The sequence below is a fragment of the Equus asinus genome, chromosome 6, assembly GCF_041296235.1.
Source record: "Equus asinus isolate D_3611 breed Donkey chromosome 6, EquAss-T2T_v2, whole genome shotgun sequence".
In the NCBI taxonomy this organism is placed as follows: domain Eukaryota; kingdom Metazoa; phylum Chordata; class Mammalia; order Perissodactyla; family Equidae; genus Equus; species Equus asinus.
Genome location: NC_091795.1, coordinates 83,002,713 through 83,028,967, shown reverse-complemented (window position 1 = coordinate 83,028,967; position 26,255 = coordinate 83,002,713). Strand labels below are relative to the sequence as shown.

The 26,255-nt window shown below is 39.2% G+C and overlaps 1 protein-coding gene across 7 annotated transcripts in view; it reads right to left on the bottom strand.

The window, feature by feature from the left end:
• The window catches only part of ATAD2B (ATPase family AAA domain containing 2B), a 162,595-nt gene extending 143,957 nt beyond the window's left edge, over positions 1–18,638 (bottom strand). For all 7 annotated transcript variants that reach the window (XR_011504147.1, XM_044772008.2, XM_014866423.3 and 4 more), the window contains exon 1: positions 18,057–18,638. Coding sequence is in view for 6 of the 7 variants with exons in the window: in XM_044772008.2 (XP_044627943.1) it covers positions 18,057–18,266 (210 nt within the window). In the remaining variant the exon portion in view is untranslated. The remainder of the gene's footprint in view (positions 1–18,056) is intronic.
• Between the last annotated feature and the right edge of the window lie 7,617 nt (positions 18,639–26,255).

The window sequence follows — 26,255 nt, the reverse complement described above, 5'->3', positions numbered from 1 at the left end:
ATGATCATTTTCAATATGCTGCCATATAAATATGAGTTTTGTTTCCTTTTATGCTACAAATTTCTTTTAAGAAAAATATATAAAAACTGTCCAATTCATAAATGCACATTTCTATATATTTTCCCAAAGCAAGACAACTACATTACAGAAACAGTCAAAATGTAGTCACTAGCACACCTATCATAAGACTGACAAACAACAATGTACAACTGAAATTTCTCAAGGAGGTAAACTATCATAACCTCAATAAAAAAAAAATGTAGTCACTAGCAAACAAACATAAGAAATACTTGCAATATATGTTTAAATGTATACAAGCATAACCTATAGAACTGACATTCACTTACTAAAAATTTTTTCACAAAAAGACTAATTTCTAATTTTGTGCTAGAATACAATTTATCATGAGCTAGTTTTCAAGTCACAAGACCAGACTTGCACTAAAAGACACAAAGGCAAAAACAATTAGAAATTCAAACATCAGAGTGTCTATAAGTGGGAATAATAAACATATTAGTGTATAACATACACCACCACATACTAGTTTAAGTTCCCAAGAAAAACTGGTTAGCTACTTCCAAACCATCCTCAGCAAAGGAGGAAAAGCCACTTAAGATGTAATTCAATCACGTAATAGTACTTTATCAATAAACATGCTTACTGTACTCAACAAATGAGTGCTTCTTAAAATTGTATTATTTTACCTCCCCAGGCCCTTGTCTTCTCCAACCTACCCTTTAACAGAGTAAATACTGAAGCTCAGAGATAAGTTAACTAACTAGCCCAAGGTCACATAGCTAACAAATGACTGACAGAAATATAGCAAAAAAAACTGGACTTTAGGGCATTCCATTCCTAATACAGTTCTCTTTCTACCACCTCAGACACTCCACCCTAGGATACTGACAAAATACCAAGGTTATAGTATGCCTTAAGGGTCATCTAACGCACCTACTCATCCAAGATGTAATTACTCTCTCGTTTGTCACTCCAAATGTGCTCCACGCCAGACTTGTCCAATCAGAAACCATTCTGACAAGATCCCCAAGTGATTCTTGTGCACATTAGGGTTTGAAACACATTATTATACAACAGATTCAACAAGCAGTCACTGAGGAAGCAATGCCATATGTTCTAAGCTAAGGTATATTTGTGAATACAGAAACTGATACCTGTAAACTACTTTACCAATTTAGACAGTCCAGGCCAGCACTACTCCTCCTACTCAAATCCCGCCACTCACCCTTGAAGACCTATCCCTCCTGTGAACATGCATCTGAAGAATCTAACCTAAATTCGCCTTATCTCTCTACCAGCTGCAACTCTACTCAACATTTTGGTGCTTGATTATACTCAACTTAGCAATATGTATTTACCATCTCTAAAGTGTCATGTGCAAATCTTGAGATTCCAGCAAGATTTTAAGATCTTTAATTACAAAAAATACCCTATTTCAATTCCACAAAATACCACGCAAAAAAAAAAAAAAGCTAAATGTCCCCAAGTTTGTTCAATAAATTATTAATAGGAATTATTAGGGGAAACAAAAGAAGGCTCATGGTCAAATAAATCTGAGAAACAATGAGGTCCAAGGTTTTTTGCCGTAGGACTTCTAAGAGTCTTTAATATATTAACATGCAGTGTAAATCTCTAAGCATGGAAGATAGTATATAACATTTCACAAACTTAGTTAATCAGGCTTTTTTCATGGAGCATCTGTAGGTACTGAAGTTTCACAAACATATTCTGGGAATAAGTACTACATACTTACAGAATTAAAGACAAAGTCAAATATTGAAGCCTAGTCATTTTTTAAATAATCTGAGTTATTATAACTCTGAATATCAATTCAAATTAGTTGGTATTTTTATTTATTGGTCATTCTCTCATATTCTACTGGCTGTTTCAGTTCCATTCAGAAGTGTCTCTCAAAGTATTGTCCACATACTTACTGAATCAAAAATCACCTGGATTTCTCATTAAAGAAACACAACTTGCTAAATTAGAATCTCTGGAGGTGGGATATTTTTAATGAGGGCCTCCAAACGATTCTTAGTACACACAAGTTTGAGGATCTCTGGCATATAATACAGTTTAAGTATAATACAGGCACATCACCCTAACTGCGGCACCATACTATTGTACTTGGGTTTCAATCTTGCCTTGGCTCTGTGGCAAGACACCTCAGAATAAATAGCATATTTACAAAAGGCTCCTTCCCTCCAAAGAAATATAGGGACTTAAGTAAAGCAAATAACCAAGATGTAAATACATACAAAACACTTACTTCAGCACCATTTAATTAACTTCAAGCTTTGGGAAAGCTATTACCTACAAACGTGATACCAACAGTTCACTTTTAATAAGATGATCATAATGTTCAACCTTAACTTTTTCATCTTCAAAGCATTTTACTAGTTAATTATAACCTAGCCCTTTGAGGGAAGGTGTTGCCAGTTTCAGGACAAAGACATTTAAGAGAGATTATGCAATCTACCCTCAGTCATTTAGCAATCTGTGTCAGAGTGTTACAATCCATGAGTGGAAAAGGCATCTCAGACTAAGGGAATAATTTCATTTAACAAACATTTATTGAGGACCTACTGTGTACATAAGACATGGGAGGAGCAATGGTAAAAAAAGATTAAGACCTACTTGAACTCAATATGCAATCTATTGGGTAGACAAATGGTCACAATGATGATATAGCACATATTATATATTAAGTACACAATTCTCAAAGTAAAAAAACAAAAAATAGTAACTGCTAGTAGAGATGAAGAAAGACATCACAAATTATATGGACCTTATTTCATAACAACATAATAATGGAGTACACAGAATGGTCAGAGTAACATGACTCAAGGATGAGATAACTTCCAAGAGAAGTATAGTAGTAACAGTGTCAAATGCTACAGAAAGTAAAAGTACAATGAAAAGATAGTTATCCCCACCTCAATGACTTTTTTCTCTAAACTCTAACCTTCTGAAATAGTTAGATACTTTTTCCGATTTTCAAAATTCATTTTATCCTCAAGTCTTAGAGTCTCTTAAACCATACTCATCAGCTACCACAAATATTGACCACTATTCTACTATAAATCTTGTAAAATTCGACAAAAGAACTTGAGAATAACGAAGGATAGAAGAATTTATACTGCTCTGGTTTTCAGGGATGGTTTCCTGTCCATATCAGAATTGGTCAGAAATCTAGGACCTGGATTTTAATGTAAAGGCAAAAAGAATGTATCCAACTATAGTATTAAAAACTGAGAAATTCAAGGAAATAATTGAATCAGCACACAACTAGATTAATTCAAGACCTGATGATGGCCTCATCTAGAATTGTAAAAGTAGAAAATAAGAAATTGATTCCAAAAAGCAGAATGAATAACTAAGAGATCAGTGGTACCAGTATTCAAAATAAAGACAATAAGGACAGGTGTAAAAAGTGGTTGTTGCTGTTTAGGGGTGTGGGGGAAGTGTAGTGCTGAATTCTGACTTTGAAAGTTAAGCTTAGAATTCTAGCCAGAAATCTAGGGAGATGTCTATCAGGCTATGGGAAATGCAGCTCTGAGAAAGCATGAAGTGACCACCAGAGATAGATATGCAACAGTAATAAAAAGATCATGGCTAACATAATGTAAAAACAAGAGGGCATAAGTCAAAACCTTAAAAAATGCCTACATTAAAGGGATGAGCAGAAAGGATCTCATATAAACTAAATAAAAATACAGTGTCTAAAACGGGGAGAAATTGTTTGTTCCAAACGAATAAACAGGAGGAAAGCTGATAAACCTGCAGACTGGTAAGTCGGTCACTGTAACTTCTGACACGGCAACTTCTGAGAAATGCTCAGTAGAAATCACTAGACAAAGAACTGAGTGAGAGGTGAGAAACTTTCTCACAGGTGATGACTACAGAGCTACTTATAAGAAGTACCAGCTTCAGGAAGGGGATGCACACGGAGCTGTGAGGGAGAAAGGGAACACCCACCTAGCCAGCCAGAACAGCTGAATCTTGCAATTTGTGACAACATGGATGAACCTTGAGAGTATTAGGCTTAGTGAAATAAGTCAGATGGAGAAAGCCAAATACTGTATGATTTCACTCATACATAGAAGATACAACAACAACAACAAACACACACACAGATTCAGAGAACAAATTGCTGGTTATCAGCAGGGAAAGGGGTCGGGGGAGAGCTAAAGGGGCACGTGTGTATGGTGACAATGGAAACCAGACTTTTGGTAGTGAACACGATGTAGTCTATACGGAAGTTGAAATATAATGATGTACACCTTAAATTTATATGTTATAAACCATGTGACCTCAATTTTTTTTAAAAAGTGTCAGAATTAAGAAAAAAATAAGATGGGGCCAGCCCAGTGGCACAGGGGTTAAGTTCGCATGTTTCGCTTCTCAGGCGGCCCAGGGTTCGTAGGTTCGGATCCCGGCTGCGGACATGGCACTGCTTGGCAAATGCCATTCTGTGGTAGGCGTCCCACATATAAAATAGAGGAAGATGGGCACGGATGTTAGCTCAGGGCCAGTCTTCCTCAGCAAAAAGAGGAGGATTGGCAGTAGTTAGCTCAGGGCTGATCTTCCTCAAAAAAAAAAAGAAAGAAAAAGAAAAAAGAAGATAATAGGTGACAAAGTCAGAGAAGTCAGGGAAGGGTCTTTTTTTAAAAGACAACCTGGTTTCTTGTACACAGAAGAAAAGGAACCATAGAAAGAATAAAAATTTTCAAGAGTAAGGCAACTGATGAGAAAAAGATCCTCAAAGAGACAGGGAAAACAGAATAGAAACATTACCCCCCAGGTTACATCACAAAGTGTATGGGTACAATCAATCTTTTCCAATTTCCTTTACATGAAACTTTTTTTCCTACCTTTTTTTAAAATAAGCACTCCTATTTTTATGAGAAAGCTTAGAGTGCAGTCAATTTCTTTTTTTTTTTTTCGTTTCTAAAAAGAATGTACAGGGACAGAAGTTACCATGACTGCAGAAAACAAAACTCACACTGCTATTTATTTACTTAGGGTCAACACTATTGCACAAAGTTCTAAAACGTCAGATACACAAAATAACCTAAATTTTCCTCAAATATCTCAAGAGCAATGGCTTACTAGTTTAATATTCCTAAACAATCATCATGAAACAATATAGAAGGGGAAAAAAATAAAGAAGCGAGCTGAGGAGTTGTAAAAAGATAAAAATAACCTGTTACAATTTACAATGCATTTCTCTTTCTGGAAAAGAATTTTTTTTTTCTTGCTGAGGAAGATTCGCCCTGAGCTAACATCTGTTGCCAATCTTCCTTTTTTTTTTCCTTGCATGTGAGCCAGCACCACAGCATGGCCACTGATAGACGAGTGATGTAGATGCACGCCCAGGAGCAGAACTTGCACTGCCAAAGTGGAACACACCAAACTTAACCACTAGGCCAACAGGGCCGGCCCAAGATAACTGTTTTAATCTGAAAATATTACATTACTTAATACAAGAAAGAGACAACACGGGTACTGAAAAATGGCACAGACTTAAAAGTTGGATGGAACCATGTTAAACTGCAGCACTACCACTGTAATTCAAAAACTACTATTTACTTCATAAGATTGTTAGAAGAATCAAGTAAGGTAGTATAAGCAATAAATATGACACCTACAGCCTCACCATGAACACAGTCTCTAGTAACGATACTTCTCTGGCTCTGTAGGATTAATATAACTTTGTAAGCTTATTGAATATCCTTAGTGATTCACTCCATCCACAAACAAAATTTATTAAGCACCCATTATTGTGTTAAATATTAAAGATACTTGATGATCAGACAATCTCTGCCATTTAAGGAAGTTAAAGCCCACTGTTAAATACTTAACAGTAGAGTACTGGGGAGTGGGGTACACATTGATTTAGCCTGTTTACAGGACAATTTGGCAAAACCTGTAAAAATTTAAAATACATGTACCTCTGACCCAGTAATTCCATTTCACCTAAAAAAGAAAGGTCATTTTCTGCTACTTTATTTATAACATTAAAAACATGGATGCGGGCCAGCCTGGTGGCATAGTGGTTAACTCTGCATGCTCCACTTCAGCGGCCAGGTTCATGGGTTTAGATCCCAGGTGTAGACCTACACACCGCACATCAAGCCATGCTGTGCTGGCATCCCACATACAAAATAGAGGAAGACTGGCACAGATGTTAGCTCAGTGACAATCTTTCTCAAGCAAAAAGAAGATTGGCAACAGATGTAGCTCAGGGCCAATCTTCCTCACCAAAAAAAAAAAAAAAAAAAAGGAGACAACTCAACTGTGTACCAAGAGGGAACAGTTAAATAAGTGATGGCATAAGGATACAACAAAAATATTAGAAAGCCATCAAGTAGAACGGATAGGAAAGAATGTACATGATACACAGCTAAGTAGAAAATTAACTATTATAGGGGCCAGGCCAGTGGCTGAGTGGTTAAGTTTGTGCACTCCACTTTGACAGCCCAGGGTTTCACTGGTTCGAATCCTGGGCGCGGACATGGCACCAGTCGTCAGACCACCCTGAGGCAGCGTCCCACATGCCACAACTAGAAGGACCCAAAACTAAAATATGCAAATATGTGCTGGGGGAATTTGGGGAGAAAAACCAGAAAAAAAATTAAAAAACAAAGAAAATTAACTATCATAAATAGTATATAGGGTATGATTCCGTTTCTGTTAAAAATATACACACATAAACAACCCATATATACACATGCAATGATCTGGAAAGATGTACACCAGCTTGAGTGGTCATCCCCAGGAAAAATAAACTGGAGGAATTAGTGGGGCAGGGAAAAGCCCTTTATTTTTTTCGGCACACTTCCATATCATACGAAATAATTATTTCATAGTTTTTAAATAAAAATAAAACATTTTGCCAAAGAGCTGAGATCAAGAGTCTTGCATACTCCTTTGTCTTCAGTGTCTGGCACATAGACTTACTCAAAGATATTAAAAATTAAAGAAAGATATTTGCATTTCAAGTTGAACTGCCACTTCTAAATAATCGTATGGCCTTGGGCAACTATCACTTCCCCCCAATTCTCCCATCTAATAAATCTGGAAACTGAATTAGAATACCAAAAGCTAAGAAATTAAAATTTTAACTTTAAAATTAATTTAAAAGGGGCTAGCCCCATGGCTGAATGGTTAAGTTCGCACACTTCACTTCCACGGCCCAGGGTTTCACCAGTTCGGATCCATGGCACCTCTCATCAAACCATATTGAGGCAGCGTGCCATATGCCACAACTAGAAGGACCCACACTAAAATACATAACTATGTACTGGGGGATTTGGGGAGATAAAGCAGAAAAAAAAAAGATTGGCAACAGTTGTTAGCTCAGGTGCCAATCTAAAAAAAAATTTAATTTAAAATATTTTCAAAATTTTAACATAGAAACCACCCACCAGCTCATGAATTTGTGCTGCCAGTTTCTCTGGTTTGTGCACATTTCTTAATGAAGGTTCTGCTTCTGGTTCTATACATACATTTAAATTTCTTATAAATGTGTCACTGATTAAGAGGGTATGGCTCTGCAATGCAGTTTGGTTTTGTTTTTTAAAAGCAGATTCCCTTAACTTGCATAATCAAAGTACCCAACTACAATACTCACCCTACGTGTGAGCACTGGAGTATGCTCTAGTTAAAGGGTATTTATTAGTAAGCTGTTAAAGGAAATGAACTTTCATCAAGCAACTTCAAGGCTTTACCCCCTGACAAGTGGGCCTCTTAAAACATGGGCATGAAAATGGTCAAGAGAGGTCTGCTACAAGACGTACCAAGTCTTGTTTACTCAAGGAACTGTCAGTAAATTTCTCCAGCATGCCATCAAAAGTGCTTAAAATCAGTTTGCCGTGGCCAAGTGGTTAGGTTTGCACGCTCTGCTTTGGGGGCCAAGGGTTTTGCCAGGTCGGATCCTGGCCGAGGACATCAGGCCACACTGGGGCGGCATCCCACATAGCACAACCAGAAGAACCTACAACTAGAATATACAACTATGTACTGGGGGGCTTTGGGGAGAAGAAGAAGAAAAAAAAGGAGATTGCCAGCAGATGTTAGCTCAGGTGCCAATTTAAAAAAAAAAAGTTTGCCTAAATATCAGTTTACAGACAAAATTTTTCTACGTGCCAACATCTGAATATAAGTTCCAGAAGGAATGAAAAAGAGAGAGAAGTAATACTTGAAGAAATGATAATTTTAGACTATCATTATTAAGAAATAATGACAAATTTACCACAATCAAAAGAAGATGAAAAACCACAGACTGAAAGGTCTAAAATTGCCAAACAAGAGAGTGAAGGAAAAACCCATGCCTAAAATATGGTAAAATTTATGAAGACTAACAAAATTCTATAAACTTCAAATGAGAAAGAAGAGAACACCTACAAAAGAAAAAGAATCAGACCAACTTCAAGAGTAACACTGGATACAAGACAACAACAAAGTAATATTCTTAAAGTATCCAGCCAGTTTTTCACTGAAATGAAAGAGCATAATGAAAATATTCTCAGGCACGTAATGCCTCAGAAAGTTTGTCACAAAAAGTCCCAGACTGAAAATATTCTTGGAGGAACTACTCACAAAAAAGAGAAACAGAGTAAAAATGAAAGATATAAAAAGTAAGATAATCATACTGGAAACAGTGAAATTTACTGTTGCTGGAAAAAAAATCCCAAAGAAAAAAAAAGTACTTATATCCATACAAAGGCAGAACTAAAATTCTACACAATACAGAGTAAGCAGGGAGGTGGAACATTAGAAAACCATGCTAAAGAATATGTAGTTAGAACGTAATGTTTTCAAAGAAAAAAACAAGAGTTAAACATAGTTCAGGTCTTAAGAGCAATCACAAATATATGTTATTTATTTACATGTATATACATACAACTTTAAAATCAGCAGAAGATACACAAATATAATCTAACAGACATATCTGCAACACTGCACCTCGAACTGCAGAATTCACATTGTTTTCAAGTGTACATGGAACGCTTACCAAAACTAGCAGGGTGACAAAAATAAATCAGAACAAATTTCAAAGGATCAAAATCATATGGAGTATGTTCTCTGAACATAGTGGTATTAAACTAGAAGCAAATAACTAAAAGATAATTAGAAAAGAAATGCCCACCTGTTTGGCAATGTAAGCAACATACTTCTAGATAACCAATGAATCAAACAAAGCAAGAAGGAAATTAGAAACTATTCTAAAATAAAGTTTATTTTAAAGACATATAGGACCAGCCCAGTGGCACAGTGGTTAAATTCCTGCACTCTGCTTCAGTGGCCTGGTGTTCACAGGTTCAGATCCCCAGGCACAGATCTACCATCAGCCATGCTGTGGCAGCGTCCCACATATAAAATAGAGGAAGATTGGCACAGATGGTAGCTCAGGCCAATCTTCCTCAGCAATAAATAAATAAATAGAAATAAAAGACATATATACCAGGAGAATCTAAACAATAACAAAAATAATTTGACTTAAAATATTAGGTAGAATCAATATGGGATAAAATAGGAGATTTGATATCTAAATAATCAACAAATTCATACTATGATATTTTCCATCTCTTAATGTTTTCCACAATATGTACAATATTTGAATTTTTCCATAGCTAACAGAAAAATATGCATTTCTTCCAAGAACATAAAGAACATTTACCAAAACTGAAAACATATCAAGTCATAAAGAAAGCATCAAATTCCACAAGAGAAATATACAAACTATGTTATGCGAGACACGTTCCTTGTTCTTGGATAACTTATTATGAAGGTGTCAATTCTCCACAAATTAATCTATGAATTCAGATATATTCCCAGTCAAAATTCTAGTTGGATCTTTTGAGGAACTTCATAATCTTAATTGGAAATACATATGAGAGAAATAAAGATCCTTGAACATCTAAGTCAATTTGAAAAATAACAAAGAGGAGGATCTTGCCTTTTAAGATATTAAAAGATACCTCGAAACCACACTCATAGAAATAGTATGGTACTGCCACAAAAATAAACAGACCAAGAAAAAAGAATAGAGAGAATCAAACAGTACATATATGGGGACTTGGTGTATAATAAAGTGGTACTACAAAGGAAAGGTTGTCTAGTAGAATGAATAAAAGAAAACAAAGAACTTTAGGTCTTTGCTTTAGGTCTTTCCTGTTTACAGGAAAGGTAAAACTATATGTACAGAGCCACAAAATAAACAGTATTCCTTACTGTGGGACAATAAAAGGTTAAAAGCCACTGATTTATAATACTCTTGGAAAACAAGAAAAAATTAACTCTAGGAGAAAATAGAAAAATGGGCAAAAGATATTAACAAGTATTTAAGAGATGAGAAAATAAAAAAAAATTACTATGAACATAAAGAGTTGCTCATACTCAGGAGTAATCAAAGACAAACAATTAAAAAGCTACATATTGGGGCTGGCCCAGTGGCGCAGTGGTTAAGTTCCTATATTCCACTCCAGCAGCTCAGGGTTCGCCAGTTCGGATCCCAGGTGTGGACCTGCACACTGCTTATCAAGGCATGCAGTGGCAGACATCCCACATATAAAGTAGAGGAAGATGGGCATGGATGTTAGCTCAGGGCCAGTCTTCCTCAGCAAAAAAAGGACTGGCAGTAGATGTCAGCTCAGGGCTAATCTTCCTCAAAAAAAAAAAAAAAAGCCACATATTGCCAAACATTGGCAGGAGTATGGGGATATAAGAACCCCTATACATTTCCTAGAAGTGGAGAGTAGAGCAGCAAATCTGGAGAAATATTTAAGTATATATATACTTATTCCACTCCTGGGTTATCTCAAAGAAATTCCCACACCAAATCCTCAAGGGACATTGTATGAGGATGTTAAGTGTAGCATACAACGTACAAGAAGCGCACTAACAACTCCAGAGAGTGCCATTCACATAGACTAATGTGAATGGTGCCTCCTTGACTTTTGCTACACGGGAGCCCTATTATAACAGTGAACCAAAGAGACCAAAATGCTTGCCCACATGGCACTTATATTTTAATGTAGTAGCTGTTTAATAAATATTTATTGATTGAATAAAAAGAACCAAAGAATAAGCAAGCTTCACCACCAAAAGTTAGGTTCAATTCCCTCCAAGTTCCTATCTGGCAAGATTATAGAACACGATATGGGTATCTGAAGCATCAATGCTTCCGAGATCCTAATTTGGGTCCTAGAATACAGACACAAACGAATAACGCTAAACATGTTTAATTCCTTAGCATGTATCTAAATATACAAATATACCATAGAACGTCTTTTCAAGAGGTTTCAAGTATAAAGCATTTTTTTAACTGGAAAACACTTATCTACTCCAAAGATAAAAAGAATTCCAGAGCATAAAAGAAAATGTACACACTGATAAATCAGTATCGCCAAGCAGAGGGAATAATGGAAGCACAAGTACATGTCTATTGGAGCCCACAAGGCCCCAGACTTAGTCTCTTTATAGGGATTTTTTTTTTCCCCAAGCCATCTTTAAAATATTGGGAAGCAAAAATATTGCAAAAATGATACAATATGACTGCTCTTCTCCCTACACCCACCCTGTGAAATAAGGCAGCAAGCAATTACTGAAAATTGCCGGCCTATATTTCATATCCCTACAGGCTACTGTTCCCACTCTCAGTCCCAATACAACCCTAGACACCACAACTCCAGAGAGTCTAGTAAAAATCTGTCCATACACAGAATGTACAGTATTTCCTGACTGTACAACAGCTGCCTCCTTCACTTTTTCTGATATTGGTGAAAACTGCTAATTGAACAGCATCAAAAAGCAGTGATAAATACAGATGAGACAATGAGATATGTAAGTGGAGAAGACAGAACTAGATTTAAATATTACCCCTACTACTTATTACCTGTTTGGGCTTCTACAGGCCATTTAACTTCTTTGGCAACCCAATTTCCTCAGCTATAAAACGGGAGTACCATCACCTGCTTTCCAGGATTGTTGCAGGAATTAAACAAGATAACATTAAACACCTGGCACGAGATGCTAACTAAACCTTAGTTTACTCCTCTCCTTCTTATTAGGCCAACACCAAATGGGCAGAAGGGCAAAATACAAGTAAATATAGCAAAAGTGAAGATTGTGAGGGCTGGCCCCGTGGCCGAGTGGTTAAGTTCACCGGCTCCGCTGCAGGCGGCCCAGTGTTTCGTCTGTTCGAATCCTGGGTGCGGACACGGCACTGCTCATCGAACCACGCTAAGGCAGCGTCCCACATGCCACAACTAGGAGGACCCACAACTAAGAATATACAACTATGTACCGCGGGGCTTTGGGGAGAAAAAGGAAAAAATAAAATTAAAAAAAAAAAAAAGTGAAGATTGTGAATAAGAAAATAATTTAAAATGTGACATACTTTCCATTCATTCATTCAAAAAATTGAGCACCATGTTTGGCAGGCACTGTTGTAGGCCCTCAGGACACAGCCATGAACACGATAATCTCTGTCTTTAAAGAACATCAAAGAGTCTCACTCACAGCATTCAGCGAGCAAAGGATGAGAACTCTCATTGCACTGAGTATCTATGTCATTCATTTGGCCCCTACCTTGAACTGATTTATCCTGTTAATAATTATTTATATATACATACCATGTGCATACTTACAGTCCTGAAGGTAGGGACTGTGTTTTATTTATCGTCTATTCTCAAAGTCTGATCATCATGATTTCCAAGAAATAGATCAGTTCCTTAATACACTATTCATTCATTCATTCAACAGATATTCCTTAAGCATCTTCTATGTGCTAGATGCTGCACTAGGCCCTGGAATGCAGCAGCTGGGGGAAAGTAAGATATAGTGCCTGCCCTCAAGGAGCTTATAGCCCACATAATAGAAGACTCTAGGGGAGCAAGACTTTAACCAAAGGAATATATCCTACTTCCAAACACAACTACAATACTGATCAAAAAACGAAAAAAAAGGGGCCAGCCTCATGACCAAGTGGTTAAGTTCACACGCCCTGCTTCGGTGGCCCAGGGTTTCGCCAGTTCGGATCCTGGGCGCAGATATGGCACTGCTCCCCAAGCCACGCTGAGGTGGCATCCTGCATGCCACAACTAGAAGGACCCACAACTAAAACTACACAACTATGTACCGGGGGGCTTTGGGAGAAAAAGGAAAAATAAAATCTTTAAAAAAAAAAAAAACTTAATACTAAAATACAGTTCAAAAACATCTGAAGTTTAGAATCTGACAGCATATACTAGTATCTAATACTAGTATATGATACTATATGAAAAGTATCTAAGAGCTAACACAAATTATAGCCTATTGACTTTAATGCAGACATCTTTTCTATTGTTGTAAGCCACATACAATACCTACCTCTCTAAAAATGTCCAGCTTATGTTTAAATAAAATTAACACATTTTACATAGGGTCTTTTCCCCTAACTTTGTGCTTCCACAGAACATCTTTATCCAAAAATCCCAAATGCTTTTTACTCAGTAACTCATTTTTCACAAAATCCTCCCCCAGTGGGAAAGCACAACAGAAATATAAAATATTTCTAGTAAAAGACCAAAAGCCCAAATATCTAGAAATCAACTCAGTAATGCACACAAATGATACTTCATTGTGTAAGTCCAAAAAAAAATGCCAAATATACAATTCAAAGTAATATAGCACTTTTCCGAAGCAGATCCTTGAAGACAGGACCACTCTCCATTCAGGTGCAGACACCGGTTGGGCTCCTTAGTTCTCACAACAGTTGGTAATCCTACCACTGTCCAGCTGGTTTCCAGAGGTTATAGGTTTATCTATAATTAGGTATTCAGCAGACGTGCAATCAAGGACTTATCAAAGGATGGTGCAAAAAGACTTGCCAGGGAAAATGATTTAAAGAATTAATATGCATTCACTTCTACAAGTGTTGTAAGTTTCTTCCATGACCTAAAAAACTGCAAGTTTGTATATGTGGACTACAGAAATGGCCAGTAATTTAATTTTTTTTAAGTTACATTTTCAGTTGGCTACTAGAGATAATCCTATGAACTCCACAGCTGCTTTGGTTCAAACCTGTCTTGAGGACATTTGCCACATTATTCAATATTGCCTATATGGTTCTCCAGGTGAATGTGATATAAGGAAAAAGTTGCTCTACTCTGAGGAACTCGTATTTTTCCCTACTCATCTGAGAGTTATATACATTATTACATTTCCCTCTCAGACTTTCCTTCCATGTTTAACCCCCAATGTCAGCCCCTCTGCTTGTGTTATGTTGGCAAACCCATGAGTGTTGGAAAAGAAGTACAGAGTGATAGGGGCCAGCCCAGTGGCACAGCTGTTAGGTTCGCCAGTTCAGATCCCAGACACAGACCTATACACCACTTATCAAGCCATGCTGTGGCAGGCGTCCCACATATAAAATAGAGGAAGATGGGCACAGATGTTAGCTGAGGGCCAATCTTCCCCAGCAAAGACTGGCAGCAGATGTCAGCGCAGGGCTAATCTTCCTCAAAAAAAAAAAAAAAGGAGGACAGGATGATAAAAGAATACATTAAAGAAGGACCCAAAGATTTTTTAAAATAAAATTAAAGCAAGTTTACCTATAAAGTTATTCAAAATATTTTGATCTTCTCAACTAAGATGTGGACTTAGAGTCAATGACCATCTCAAAAAGCACAAAAAGCTAGTGATGAAGCCAATACCACCCAACAGGCCTAACAGAGGTAGAAAGAGTTGAAATATTTTTCAAAGACTGCTTTCCAATTCTGTGAATACAGCATTAATTTGTTTGCTGAGTGACTCTTAGGTGGAGCAAATAAATGCTAATTACTGATGGTCAGATTAACTGACCTAAAGAGGTCAAGCTTTATACCCACTAAACAAAACAAAAAAAGCCAAGTATACAGGAGTAATTACAACTAACTACACAGCACAAGTCAACTTGACATTAAAAAAGCATGGACACAAGAAAATGGTTCTGGGGTGGGCCCGGTGGCGCAGCAGTTAAGCGCACACGTTCCACTTTGGAGGCCCAGGGTTCGCCGGTTCGGATCCTGGGTGCAGACATGGCACTGCTTGGCAAGCCATGCTGTGGTAGGCGTCCCACGTATAAAGTAGAGGAAGATAGGCACAGATGTTAGCTCAGGGGCAGTCTTCCTCAGCAAAAAGAGGAGGAGTGGCAGCAGATGTTAGCTCAGGGCTAATCTTCCGCCCCTCCCCCCAAAAAAAAGAAAAAAAAGAAAATTATTCCAATAATCTACAGAATGGATCATATGCATATTTCCCCATGCCATACATACTGGGGGAAAAGGCAAAACTGCAGGCACAGCTCATGGTCCTATGGCTCTTTAGCAAATGAAATGTCTCTGGACCAGTGGATGAAACAATCCAAAAAGAGAGGGGGAAGTAGGGGGGAAAATCAGCATAAAGTGAAGAAGACAACACAAAAGTAGAAAAAGGGGAACCATCTCAATTACGTATCTCATAGAGAGGAATACATTTCTTCCTACAAAAATAAGGGTCTCCTGGGGGCTTGCATGGTGGGGTAGTGGTTGGGGTTCGTGTGCCCTGCTTCAGTGGCCCAGGGTTTGCCAGTTTGGCTCCTGGGTGCAGACTGATCATCAAGCCATGCTGAGGCAGCACCCCACAAAGAGGAACAAGAAGGACCTACAACTAAGATATACAACTAAGTACTGGGGCCTTGAGGACAAAAATAATAACAACAACAATAAGGGTCTCCTAAAGCAACAGCATGAGCAATCCCATTTTCCATCAAATATGTCTTTAAAGACACTAGCAAACATCTAGGACTCCAGAAAAAGGATGCCTTTAATTACACCAGAAGGGGAAAACCAAGGAGTGCTCAATCTTGTAACATAAAACCAACTTGAGAAGAGCTTACCAGACTCAAATCAACCCACTTCAGGAATAGCAAAGAAATATACAACCTGCTTCATAAATATAGAGTCCACAAAACTTTAAATCCAGAATTATAACTTATCCTCTTTTAAAGGACCAATCACAACATAGGATTAGTAAATCTCTTAAACTTCTCAAAGAAAGCAATCATTCCATCATCTACTAGAGCCAGAATACAAATCTTCTTACAACTGAAAAACAAATATTTCAAATTAAACTTCATTAGCCTGTTATTTATAGTCTTTTAAAACATTTTAAAAGGCTCCTTGAAACAAAGTTTCATTAGCATCCTTCTAGAAAGAGCTCTAATATCTTTCAATCTTCTAGCAATTTAAAAGCTACCAAATGTTCATTTCTACATTAGATTATTGATTCCTTGCCTTTTAACATCTCCATAACAGCTGCTTGACAAATTACCGCACCTTATTCCTCAGGGGGTAAAGAGAGCATGATATCCATGCATTCAAAAATGGGACCACAAACTGATCAGTGACAGATGAGCTAATTGCTTCAGAAGAATTAGACACTGCTCTAATAGACTCGGCATTCATAGCACTATACAATTAGATGCTTAGACTCTAAATATTCTTTTTGTACTTAAGCGTGGAGGACAGCCCTTTCTTAAACTTACTTTTATTTGAAAATATGTTAGCTTTGGAAAGTCAATAAGCTTGTATATGTCTGGAATAATTTCTACAGAAAGCCTACTTTTCAGAATAACTATTCTAAATAGTTCGCACAACTTTCAGATTTAGCTCTCTTATTTCAACCTAAGAAATCTGTAAGCCTCAAAATAGTCTATTAAATAAGATACTTTCTAAAATGTTTTCCAGATTTTTAGCAAAATAAAAACCAAATATATTTTGAAAGATACAATAAATATATTTCAGAGTAGTACAGTAAAATATTTGTTTCATTTGCCTGGGTTCATTCAAATTAGTGTCAGAATAGGAGACAGAGAAAAACCACACACAAACCATAATCTTGTAGACCACTACAGAATACAAAATATTGCTTTCCTCCCATAAGAATAACAAAACGGTGTAGGCTTAAAGGAGCATTTTAAATGAACAGCAATTTCCAGCCAAATTACTCTTGGTAAGTTAGCCTCTTTCTATACCGAAGCAATACTCTTTTCTGAATTTAACCAATCTCCTAACACAAACTTATTATTCCTTCAAAGTGATAAAATATCTGTGCTAGCTTAGAGTTTTACACTGTAATAAAACTTCAAGATCTTTCCATCACTTTTTTAAAAAAACTAAATCATCACTCGCCTTCTTCAAATGTCATTTTTGCAGTAGTGCCACAACGACGGCGTTAATTCATCTTTTACAAAGTATCCCCATAACAGAAATGCAGACGTCCAAGAAACCATACAATTTGGAGATGATAGTGCCTACTATCCAAAACATTCCACCTGTCTCTTTCGACATGCCCCTTTTGTGACCTGAAAGCTCTACTAGAAAGCTCCACTAGGTCCCTACTGGAACCCCGGTTAGCTAGCTGGCTGACTCTCCAGCTATAACATCATGTTTCATCTCTCCTGCCTGGAGAGGCGAGAGCGTGAATTTTGTTTTTAAAGTTGGTGTCAGAGCAGCTACAAACTTTTTTCAGCATCCCTGCCTGGCTGCCAACTGGAGCTCTCCGTTCACTTCCTCACCAACTTGAACCACCCCCAACAGTTTGCGAGTATGCTGGAGTTAGACACCGGCAGGAGCTGACACACTTCACAAGAAGGGTTTGACACCGCAGAAAACTTTCACTTCTCTTCTCCAGCCCTTCCACCCGGGGACTCCGGCCCTTCGCGCTTGCTCCCCTAGAATGCCCCTCTAAGGCGGGACAAGGACACGGGAAGCACAAGGTTCTAAGGTCCCCGCAAAGACCCCCAAAGCCCTCTCCCCTGGACTCAAGTCCCGTTCTTTACACAAAAGAGCCGGGCCAGCAAAGCTGTCGCGGCCCTCCCCAGCCGGGTGCCATCCTCCACCGCACCCGCAGACCCGGGCTCCGGCCGCCCGAGCAGTCTCTACTGGAGGCTTCCTGCCCCAACCGGGCCAGACAAAGCCCCGGCGGCCGGGCCGGCACTCGGCAGCCCCCGGGCTCGGGCCGCCCGCTCTTACCCGGGCCTCCTCCAGAGCGGCGCCGGCGCCACCGCTTCCCCCGGCCTTGGCGGCGGGGCAGCTGGCAGCGCGGGTCTTGGAGGAGCGGGTCCGAGAGGAGATGAAATGGCTGCTGCCTCCGGTCACCCCAGGCTCTGCTCCGGCCCCAGGCCCGGGCCCGGGCGACTTGGACCCGAGAAGGCGCAGAGAGCTCTTCCGGGTGTTCACCATGGTCCAGCCAGGAGGACGGGGTCCACACCGCGCCCGCCGCGCCCGGGAGAGCCGAGGAAAGCCGGCCCGCCGGCCGGGCAGTCGGGGCCAGCGGAGCCGGGCCGGGAGAGCCGAGCCGCCCCGGACTCCGCGGAGCGCAGACGAGGACAGGCGAGAGCAGGGCAAAGGAAGGGAAGTCGGCGCGAGAAGGCAGGCAGCGGGAGGCGGGAGCGATGCTCCAGGCCGACAGCGCAGAGCCTCCGCCGGCTTCGCCCTCCTCAGCGGGAGCCGAGCGGAGCCGCCATTTCTGCCCCTTTCTCTCCCGTTCTCGCTCTCCAGCTCCGTGCGTCAGGGCTCCAGCGCCGCAGGGCCGACGAGCCCGCTGCCGGCCGTGACCGCTGCGGGGCGCTGCAAGGCCGGCCAGCGCTTCCTCGGCAGCCTTCTCCCTCCGCCTTCCCTCCAGGAGGCCCCGCCCAGCGGCGCGGCGTCAGCGCTCGGCGGCCGGGAAGGGCCGCTCTGGGTGGTGTCAGCTCTATGGTTTCCCGGTGTGGCCGGCAGTCTGGGACCGGAGGGGAAAAACCAGAAAGGGCGCGGGACGGGCCGGCGCGCTGGAGCCGTTCCCCGAGCCTTCACAACCTGCAGGGCCCGACACCCCAGCACCCCCACCATCACCCCAGGTGGCCTGCACGGAGCCAGCAACGACCGGCAGAGGCGGGGGATTGAGGGGACCAGTGGTGACCAGGGCGCGGTGACCTCAGGTGGCATCCCAGAGATACCCAAGGCAAGTCACCGAACTTGAGTCGCAATTTTCATGGCTGTAAAGATGGGAATGATAACTGTGATAAAATAAATCTGTGCGCTATCTGGCACACGGTAAGCTTAAGAAAGAAAACAAACGCTAGAACTCTGCATCTTTAAACAAAGCGAGGCAGGGTCGTTTTCTCTAACCTTAGCCAGATCTGAGGCAGACTCACAAAGGATGAATTCTTCCTACTTAGAGCCTCCGTTATCACTGCTGCCCCCGCCAGCGCAGGAATGAATACAAAAATCTGAACCCAAACATATAAACTTTGTGATTTAACTTTCAAAGAAAAAGATTAAGGCACACGATTAATACGAAAAGTTCTGCCATAAAGCAAAAATTATGTTCGTTCCAAAAATTCTCGGCACTGTAGCGATAGAGAGCCTACTGTTTACTGGGCAGAAGTTCTTCCTGTTTACTACACTACGAAAAATTGAAGACCCGAGAAAAGTCCTGTAAAAATCTCCAAGCTACATCAAAATTAGAGCATTCTAGCCATCCAAGCTCCCAATCGTTCAACAAAACCGCGTACAGCACTAGGAATGGAAAACAGGACGGATTCCAGGAAAGCGGGCAAATCCCTCTTGCACTAATTTGCATACCACACCCTCCCCAGGACGCTTCACCCATCACTAAAAACCGGCCTTTTATGGGTGTGGAGACCTCATGATGAAACCAGACCTGGGTTTTCCCGCTTCAGTTAGCTATGAGATCGTTGAACAAAAGTTTCATTTCCTGCAGAAAGAGGCTGACTTTAAGTAGTATATGAAGTGTCCTGAGGAGGTGTATGATATGCAAATTTACATACAAAGGATTTGTGTGCTTTCCTCCTTTGGTTTCTCTGGGGTTTTTTTGTAGTCCTATATTGAGAACGCCAGGTTATGATTTGGTTACTATAACCTATAACATTACTAACAACAAATGTTTACTCTCAACCCAACTGGTGCTAGGTGCTCTGCCAGACCCGGACATAGGGAGGTTTTTTTAAAAACATAACATAGTTCTGGCCCTCAAAGGGTTCATAACAAAGAGACAGGCAAGGAACCAATAAGCTGCAATACAATGTGATAAGAAAGAATGAGGCAGAGACCTCTAATTCAAGCAGGGATGTTAGGGAAAGCCTCTGAGAGGCAATGACACCTGAGATGCATCATGAAGGACAAAATAGAGGAAGGAAGCATTATGCACAAAACAAAGGAAGACTTGAAAAAGATATGGAAGAGTTGCTTGTTTTCCACTATATGACCTGGAGAAGATAACTAAAAAGTCAATAAAAATCTTTTTTAAACTTTCTTTAAAACTACATGAGCTGGCAAGACACTAAGGAATACTTAGACCAAAAACTAAGTCACAGCAGGAACCTAGATGAGCAAGCAAAGCTCTAAAGACATCTTTCATTTTCAATGCATTTGCTCGACCCCAGTGAACTTGAACTTCTATTTTCTCTGTCTTCAGGATATAGAAAGGACAGAAGACAAAGCCCAGAACCTGCTCAAGCTACAGTTTAATGGAGTCACCCTGAAAAATCCTGGTACAAGGAGGATACACTTAAGTATGAGGGTAAATTAGAAATAAACTGACCAACCTCCCCATCACTAATCCCCAGGAAACTGCAACAGGAACTGCCTTTCTGAACATATACACTAAGAATGAGAGGGAAAAAATATGTCCCTTGAGAATTCAAAATAACAAATTGGTCCTCAGGTTTACAGCCTAAATTCACTCAATCTGATAGGTATGAAGAACCTCTGGACAATAATTTAGGTTAAATAAGATTGAGTCAAAAGTGATCCTGGGGTTGGCCTGGTGGCGTAGTGGTTAAATTTGCATGCCCCACTTCAGCAGCCTGGGATTCACAGGTTCAGATCCCAGGCACAGAGCTACACACCGCTCATCAAGCCATGCTGTGGTAGTGTCCCACATACAAAATAGAGGATTGGCACAGATGTTAGCTCAGCGACAATCTTTCTCACCAAAAAAAAAAAGTGATCCTAAGCACAAAGCAAAAGCAAACAGAAATTATCTCTGAAGAGATGCACCTTCAACAAGAAGTACATAAAATAGTCTCATGAATATGACTCTAAAAAAAATTCATGAAACATAAAAGTAAAAATCATCAACAGCCAGCAAAAAAGAATACCCAACAGAATGAGGGCCAGCCCCAGTGGCCTAGTGGTTAAGTTCAAGGCACTCTGCTACAGTGGCCCGAGTTTGGTACCTGGGCACAGACCTGCACAGCTCTGTTAGCAGCCATGCTGTGCTGGCAGCCCACATACTGAAAAATAGAGGAAGACTGGCATGGATGTTACCTCACAGCAAATCTTCCTCAGCAAAAAAAAAAAAAGAAGAAGAATACACAATAGAATAAGACCTACAGATTTATATTCAGATATGTAATATAAATAAAGAAAATATGAATAATGAACCAAAAATGGCAAAGCAAATTTTAAAAGAATGAGATAGAATGTAAAAAAATAAAGAGTAGAGGTCTTAGACATGACACCAAAAGCATGTTCTATAAAAGAACAAAACTAGGGGCTGGCCCAGGGTAGTAGTGGTTAAGTTCACGTGCTCCACTTCAGTGGCCTGGGATGCACAGGTTCAGATCCCAGGTGCAGACCTAGTACCACTCATCAAGCCACGCTGTGATGGCATCCCACAGAAAATAGAGAAAGATTGACGACAGATGTTAGCTCAGGGTCAATCTTCCTCACAAAAAAAGAAAGAAAATGGGGAAAATACCAGAAAAGATTTTTCAACTAGGAGGATATGCAGACGGAAAATAAGAATATAAGAAGATATCAGGGGCTGGCCCCGTGGCCGAGTGGTTAAGTTTGCATGCTCCGTTTCAGTGGCCAAGGATTTTGCTGGTTTGGATCCTGGGTGTGGACATGGCACCACTCATCAGGCCATGCTGAGGCGGCATCCCACATAGCACAACCAGAGGCGCTCACAACTAGAATATACAACTATGTACTGGGGGGCTTTGGAAAGAAAAAAAATGGAGAAGAATATTGTCAACAGATGTTAGCTCAGGTGCCAATCCTTAAAAAAAAAAAAAGAAAGAAAGAAGATTTCAACATCACTAACCAGTAGGGAAATGCAAACTGAGACCACGATGAGTTATCGCTACATACCTATTAGAAAAACTAAAAAAATAGTGACAACACCAAATGCTGGTGAAGAGGCAGAGAAACTGAACCATTCATACATTACTGGTGAGAATGGAAAATGATACAGCCAATCTCAATATGGAAAACAGTTCAACATACAATATGACCCAGCAATTGCAATCCTGGCTTTTTATTCCAAAGAAATGAAAACTATATCCTCACAAAAACCTATAGACCATAGTTTATTGCATCTTTATTTGTAATAGCCAAAAACCGGAAAAGAAAAAATATCCCTCATAGATGAATGGTTAAAAAAACTTTGGCACATCTACAACATGAAATACTACTCAGCAGTAAAAAGGAATTAACTAGTGTTATATGCAAAAACTTGTATGAGTTTCAAAGGCATTATGCATAAGCAGAAAGAAGGAAATAATATATATGACAGTAGAAAACAATAAAATAGAAAACAAATAATAGAGGGATTCAATTAAATCAAAAGTTGATTCCTATAAAAAGAAAGAAAGGAAAGGAACCCATTAGCCAGACCAGTTAAGGGGGAAAAAAATAGAGATGACCCAAATTATGAATTTCAGGAATGACAGGGTAAGCATCACACAACATCTTATAGACTTGGCGGTCAGCAAACTTTTTTCTTGTTATAAAGGGCCAGTTTGTAAATATTTCAGGCTTTGCAGGCCACGTACGGACTCAGTCAAATATCCCTCTTTGTTTCAGTTTAGTTTTTGGTTTTTGGTTTTTTGAACAATCCTTTAAAAATGTGAAAACCATTCTTAGCTCACAAATGTACATAAACAGGCAACAGATTAGATTCGGGCCATGGGCTACTGTTTGCCCATCTCTACTACAAACATTAAAGGGACAATTAAGAAATATAATGAACAACTTAATTTTATGCAAGTTCCAAAACAGATGAAGTAGACAAATTCCTAAAACTGAAACTAATTACTAAACCTCACTCATAAAGATATAGATAACCTGAATATCCCTATTATTGATTAAAGAAACTAAATATAGAATTAAATATAGAATTAAATACTTTCCTGTAAATAATACACAAGGCCCTCATTTCACTACTTCATTTCAAGTCTCACTATTAAGGTATAATAATCAGGACAGTGTAGCTATATAGTCATACAGCTCAGTGAAAAAGAAGAGAGATTCATACACACATGTAAATTAATGTTTGCAAAGAGGCCAAGGTAATTAATAAAGAAAAGATATTCTTTGCAATAAATGATGCTAGAACAACCGTATATCCCTGGGCAAAAAAAAAGTATGCCTTGACCATTACCTCAAACTATGTGTAAAGAGTAACTTCAAATTGATCATAGACTTACATACAAGCCCAAAAGTGTAAATTTTTTGGAAAACCTAAAAGAAAAACTTTGTGTGACCATGCAGTAGGCAAAGTTTTCTTACAAAGAACACAAAAACATAAACTATAAAAGAAAAAGTTGAAAAATTAGGCTTTCTCTTTGCAGGACACTTTTAAGAAAATTAAAAGGCAAACAGACTGGGAGATAGTAATAATAAAAATAAGAACAGAAAATGATATAGAATATAAAGATTTAACAGAAAGGATAAGCAATGACAAAATTTGTTTGCTTTTTTAATTTTACTTCTGATGGAACTAAGGTAAGACACTGCAACTCTATAAGGAGATCCTCAGGAAAGAGATGGCACTGATTCAGTAGGCATAGGGTAAGTTCCAAGAGACTATATTTTTAAGAAGATTGGCACCTGAGGGGCCCGTCCCGTGGCCGAGTGGTTAAGTTTGCACGCTCCGCAGCCCGGGGTTTCGACGGTTTGAATCCTGGGCACAGACATGGCACTATTCATCAAGCCATGCTGAGGCAGCATCCCGCATGCCACAACTAGAAGGAGCCACAGCTAAAAATACACAGCTGTGTACTGGGGGCTTTGGGGAGAAAAAGGAAAAATAAAAAAAAAAAAAGATTGGCATTTGAGCTAACAACTATTGCCAATCTTTTATTTTTTTTTCTGCTTTTCCTCCCCGAATCCCCCCAGTATGTAGTTGTATATTTTAGTTGTGGGCCGTTCTAGTTGTGGCATGTGGGACACCACCTCAGCAGGGCCTGACGAGTGGTGCCATGTCTGCGCCCAGGATCCAAACCAGCAAAACCCTGGGCCGCTACAGCAGAGCACACAAACTTAACCACTGGGCCACAGGGCCAGCCCTGCATGACACATTTTGATGAACACTGAATCATGAGACAAAATGAGAATTGGTGACATGAGAATTTTGTACTGTCCAATGTGATAACTACCACATGTGGCTATTTAAATTTAAATTTAAAAATTAAAACTTCATGTTTAGTATTTAGTAGTCATGTTTCAAGTATTCAGTAGCCAAGTGTTGCTGTGGTTAATATATTGGACAGTGCAGAGACAACTCCCTCATCTCAAAAAGTTCTGTTGAACAGCTGTGGCTTAGATATTCATCTTGAGACAGGAGAAACGCTCAAAGATGATCACTGTGTTTGTGACCTGAAATGGATGGTTGGAGGGGCTACCAATTGGAAAAAGGGATGCAGGATCAGGAGCCGATTCCTGTGTGTCACCTATCATCTTTCTATGTCAGTTCAAGAAACATTTACTGACCCCTATTATGTATCTGTGTAATAGCTACTGTGTAAAGTGCTATGGAGAATATTGAACAAATATATTACTCAGTCTGCACCCTTAAGGAGCTTACAATCCTGTGTGAGTATTTAGACTCGTAACTAAAAACCCAACAGAGAAAAGAATTTGAGAAAGAGCAAACTAAACCCAAAAGCTAGTAGAAGGAGGGAAATAAAGATTACAGTGGAGATAAATGAAACAGAGAGTAGAAAAGCAATGCAGAGAATCAGTGAAACCAAAAGTTGGTTCTTTCACAGATTAGTGGTTACCAGAGGGGAAAGGGGAGTGGGGGTGGACAAAAGAGGTAAATGGGTACACATGTATGGTGATGAATAAAAACTAGACTTCGGAGGTAAGCAAGATGCAGTCTATACAGAAACTGATACATAATAATGTGTACCTGAAATTATAGAATGTTAGAAACAAATATCACTTCAATAAAATAATCCTTAAAAAAAAGTTGGTTCTTTAAAAAGAGTAACAAAATTGACAAACATTTAACTAGACTGACCAAGAAAAAAAGAGAGAAAACACAAAGTATTAAAATCATAAATGAAAGAGGGGACATTATTACCAACCTTACAGAAATAAAAAGAATCATATGAAAATACTATAAGCAATTGTATGACAACAAATTAGATAATCAAGATGAAATGGACAAATTTCTAGAAACACACAAACCACCAAAACTGACTCAAGAAGAAATAGAAAACCTGAATAGACCTATAACAAAAGATTGAATCAAAAATCTCCCAACGCAGAAAAGTCCAGGACCAGATGACTTCACTGATTCTACCAAACAGATAAAGAAACCCAGCAGCATATTAAAAGGATTCTGCACCTAATGATGTACATCTGAAATCTATATAATGCTATAAACCAATGTTACCTCAATTAGCTTGATTAATTAATGTTACCTCAGTTTAATGTTACCTCAATTAAAAATCAAATCAAGACAATAGTCAAAAAGCAGAAGCAATCCAATTGTCCATCAACAGATGAATGGATAAAGAACATGTGGTATACTCAGACAGTGGAATATTATTCATTCATCCTTAAAAAGGAAGGAAATTCAGACACATGCTACAACATAAATGAGAAAAGAAAAAAAATGGATTCCACTTATATGAGGTACCTAGACTAGGGCAACTTCATAGAGAGAAAAAGTAGAATAGAGATTACCAGAGGCTGGAGGAGGAGGGGAGAGGATTAAGGAGTTATTGTTTAAATGGGTACGGAGTTTCTGTTTGGGGTGATGAAAAAGTCTTGGAAGTGGATGTTGGTGATGACGGCCTAACATTGTGAATGCACTTAATGCTACTGAATTATAAACTTAAAAATGGTATTAAAAAAACCCCTACACTATTTGGAGTAGTATGCTATTGTTTCAGAAGTCAACAAATAGATCAGGAGAACAGAAAGCAGACC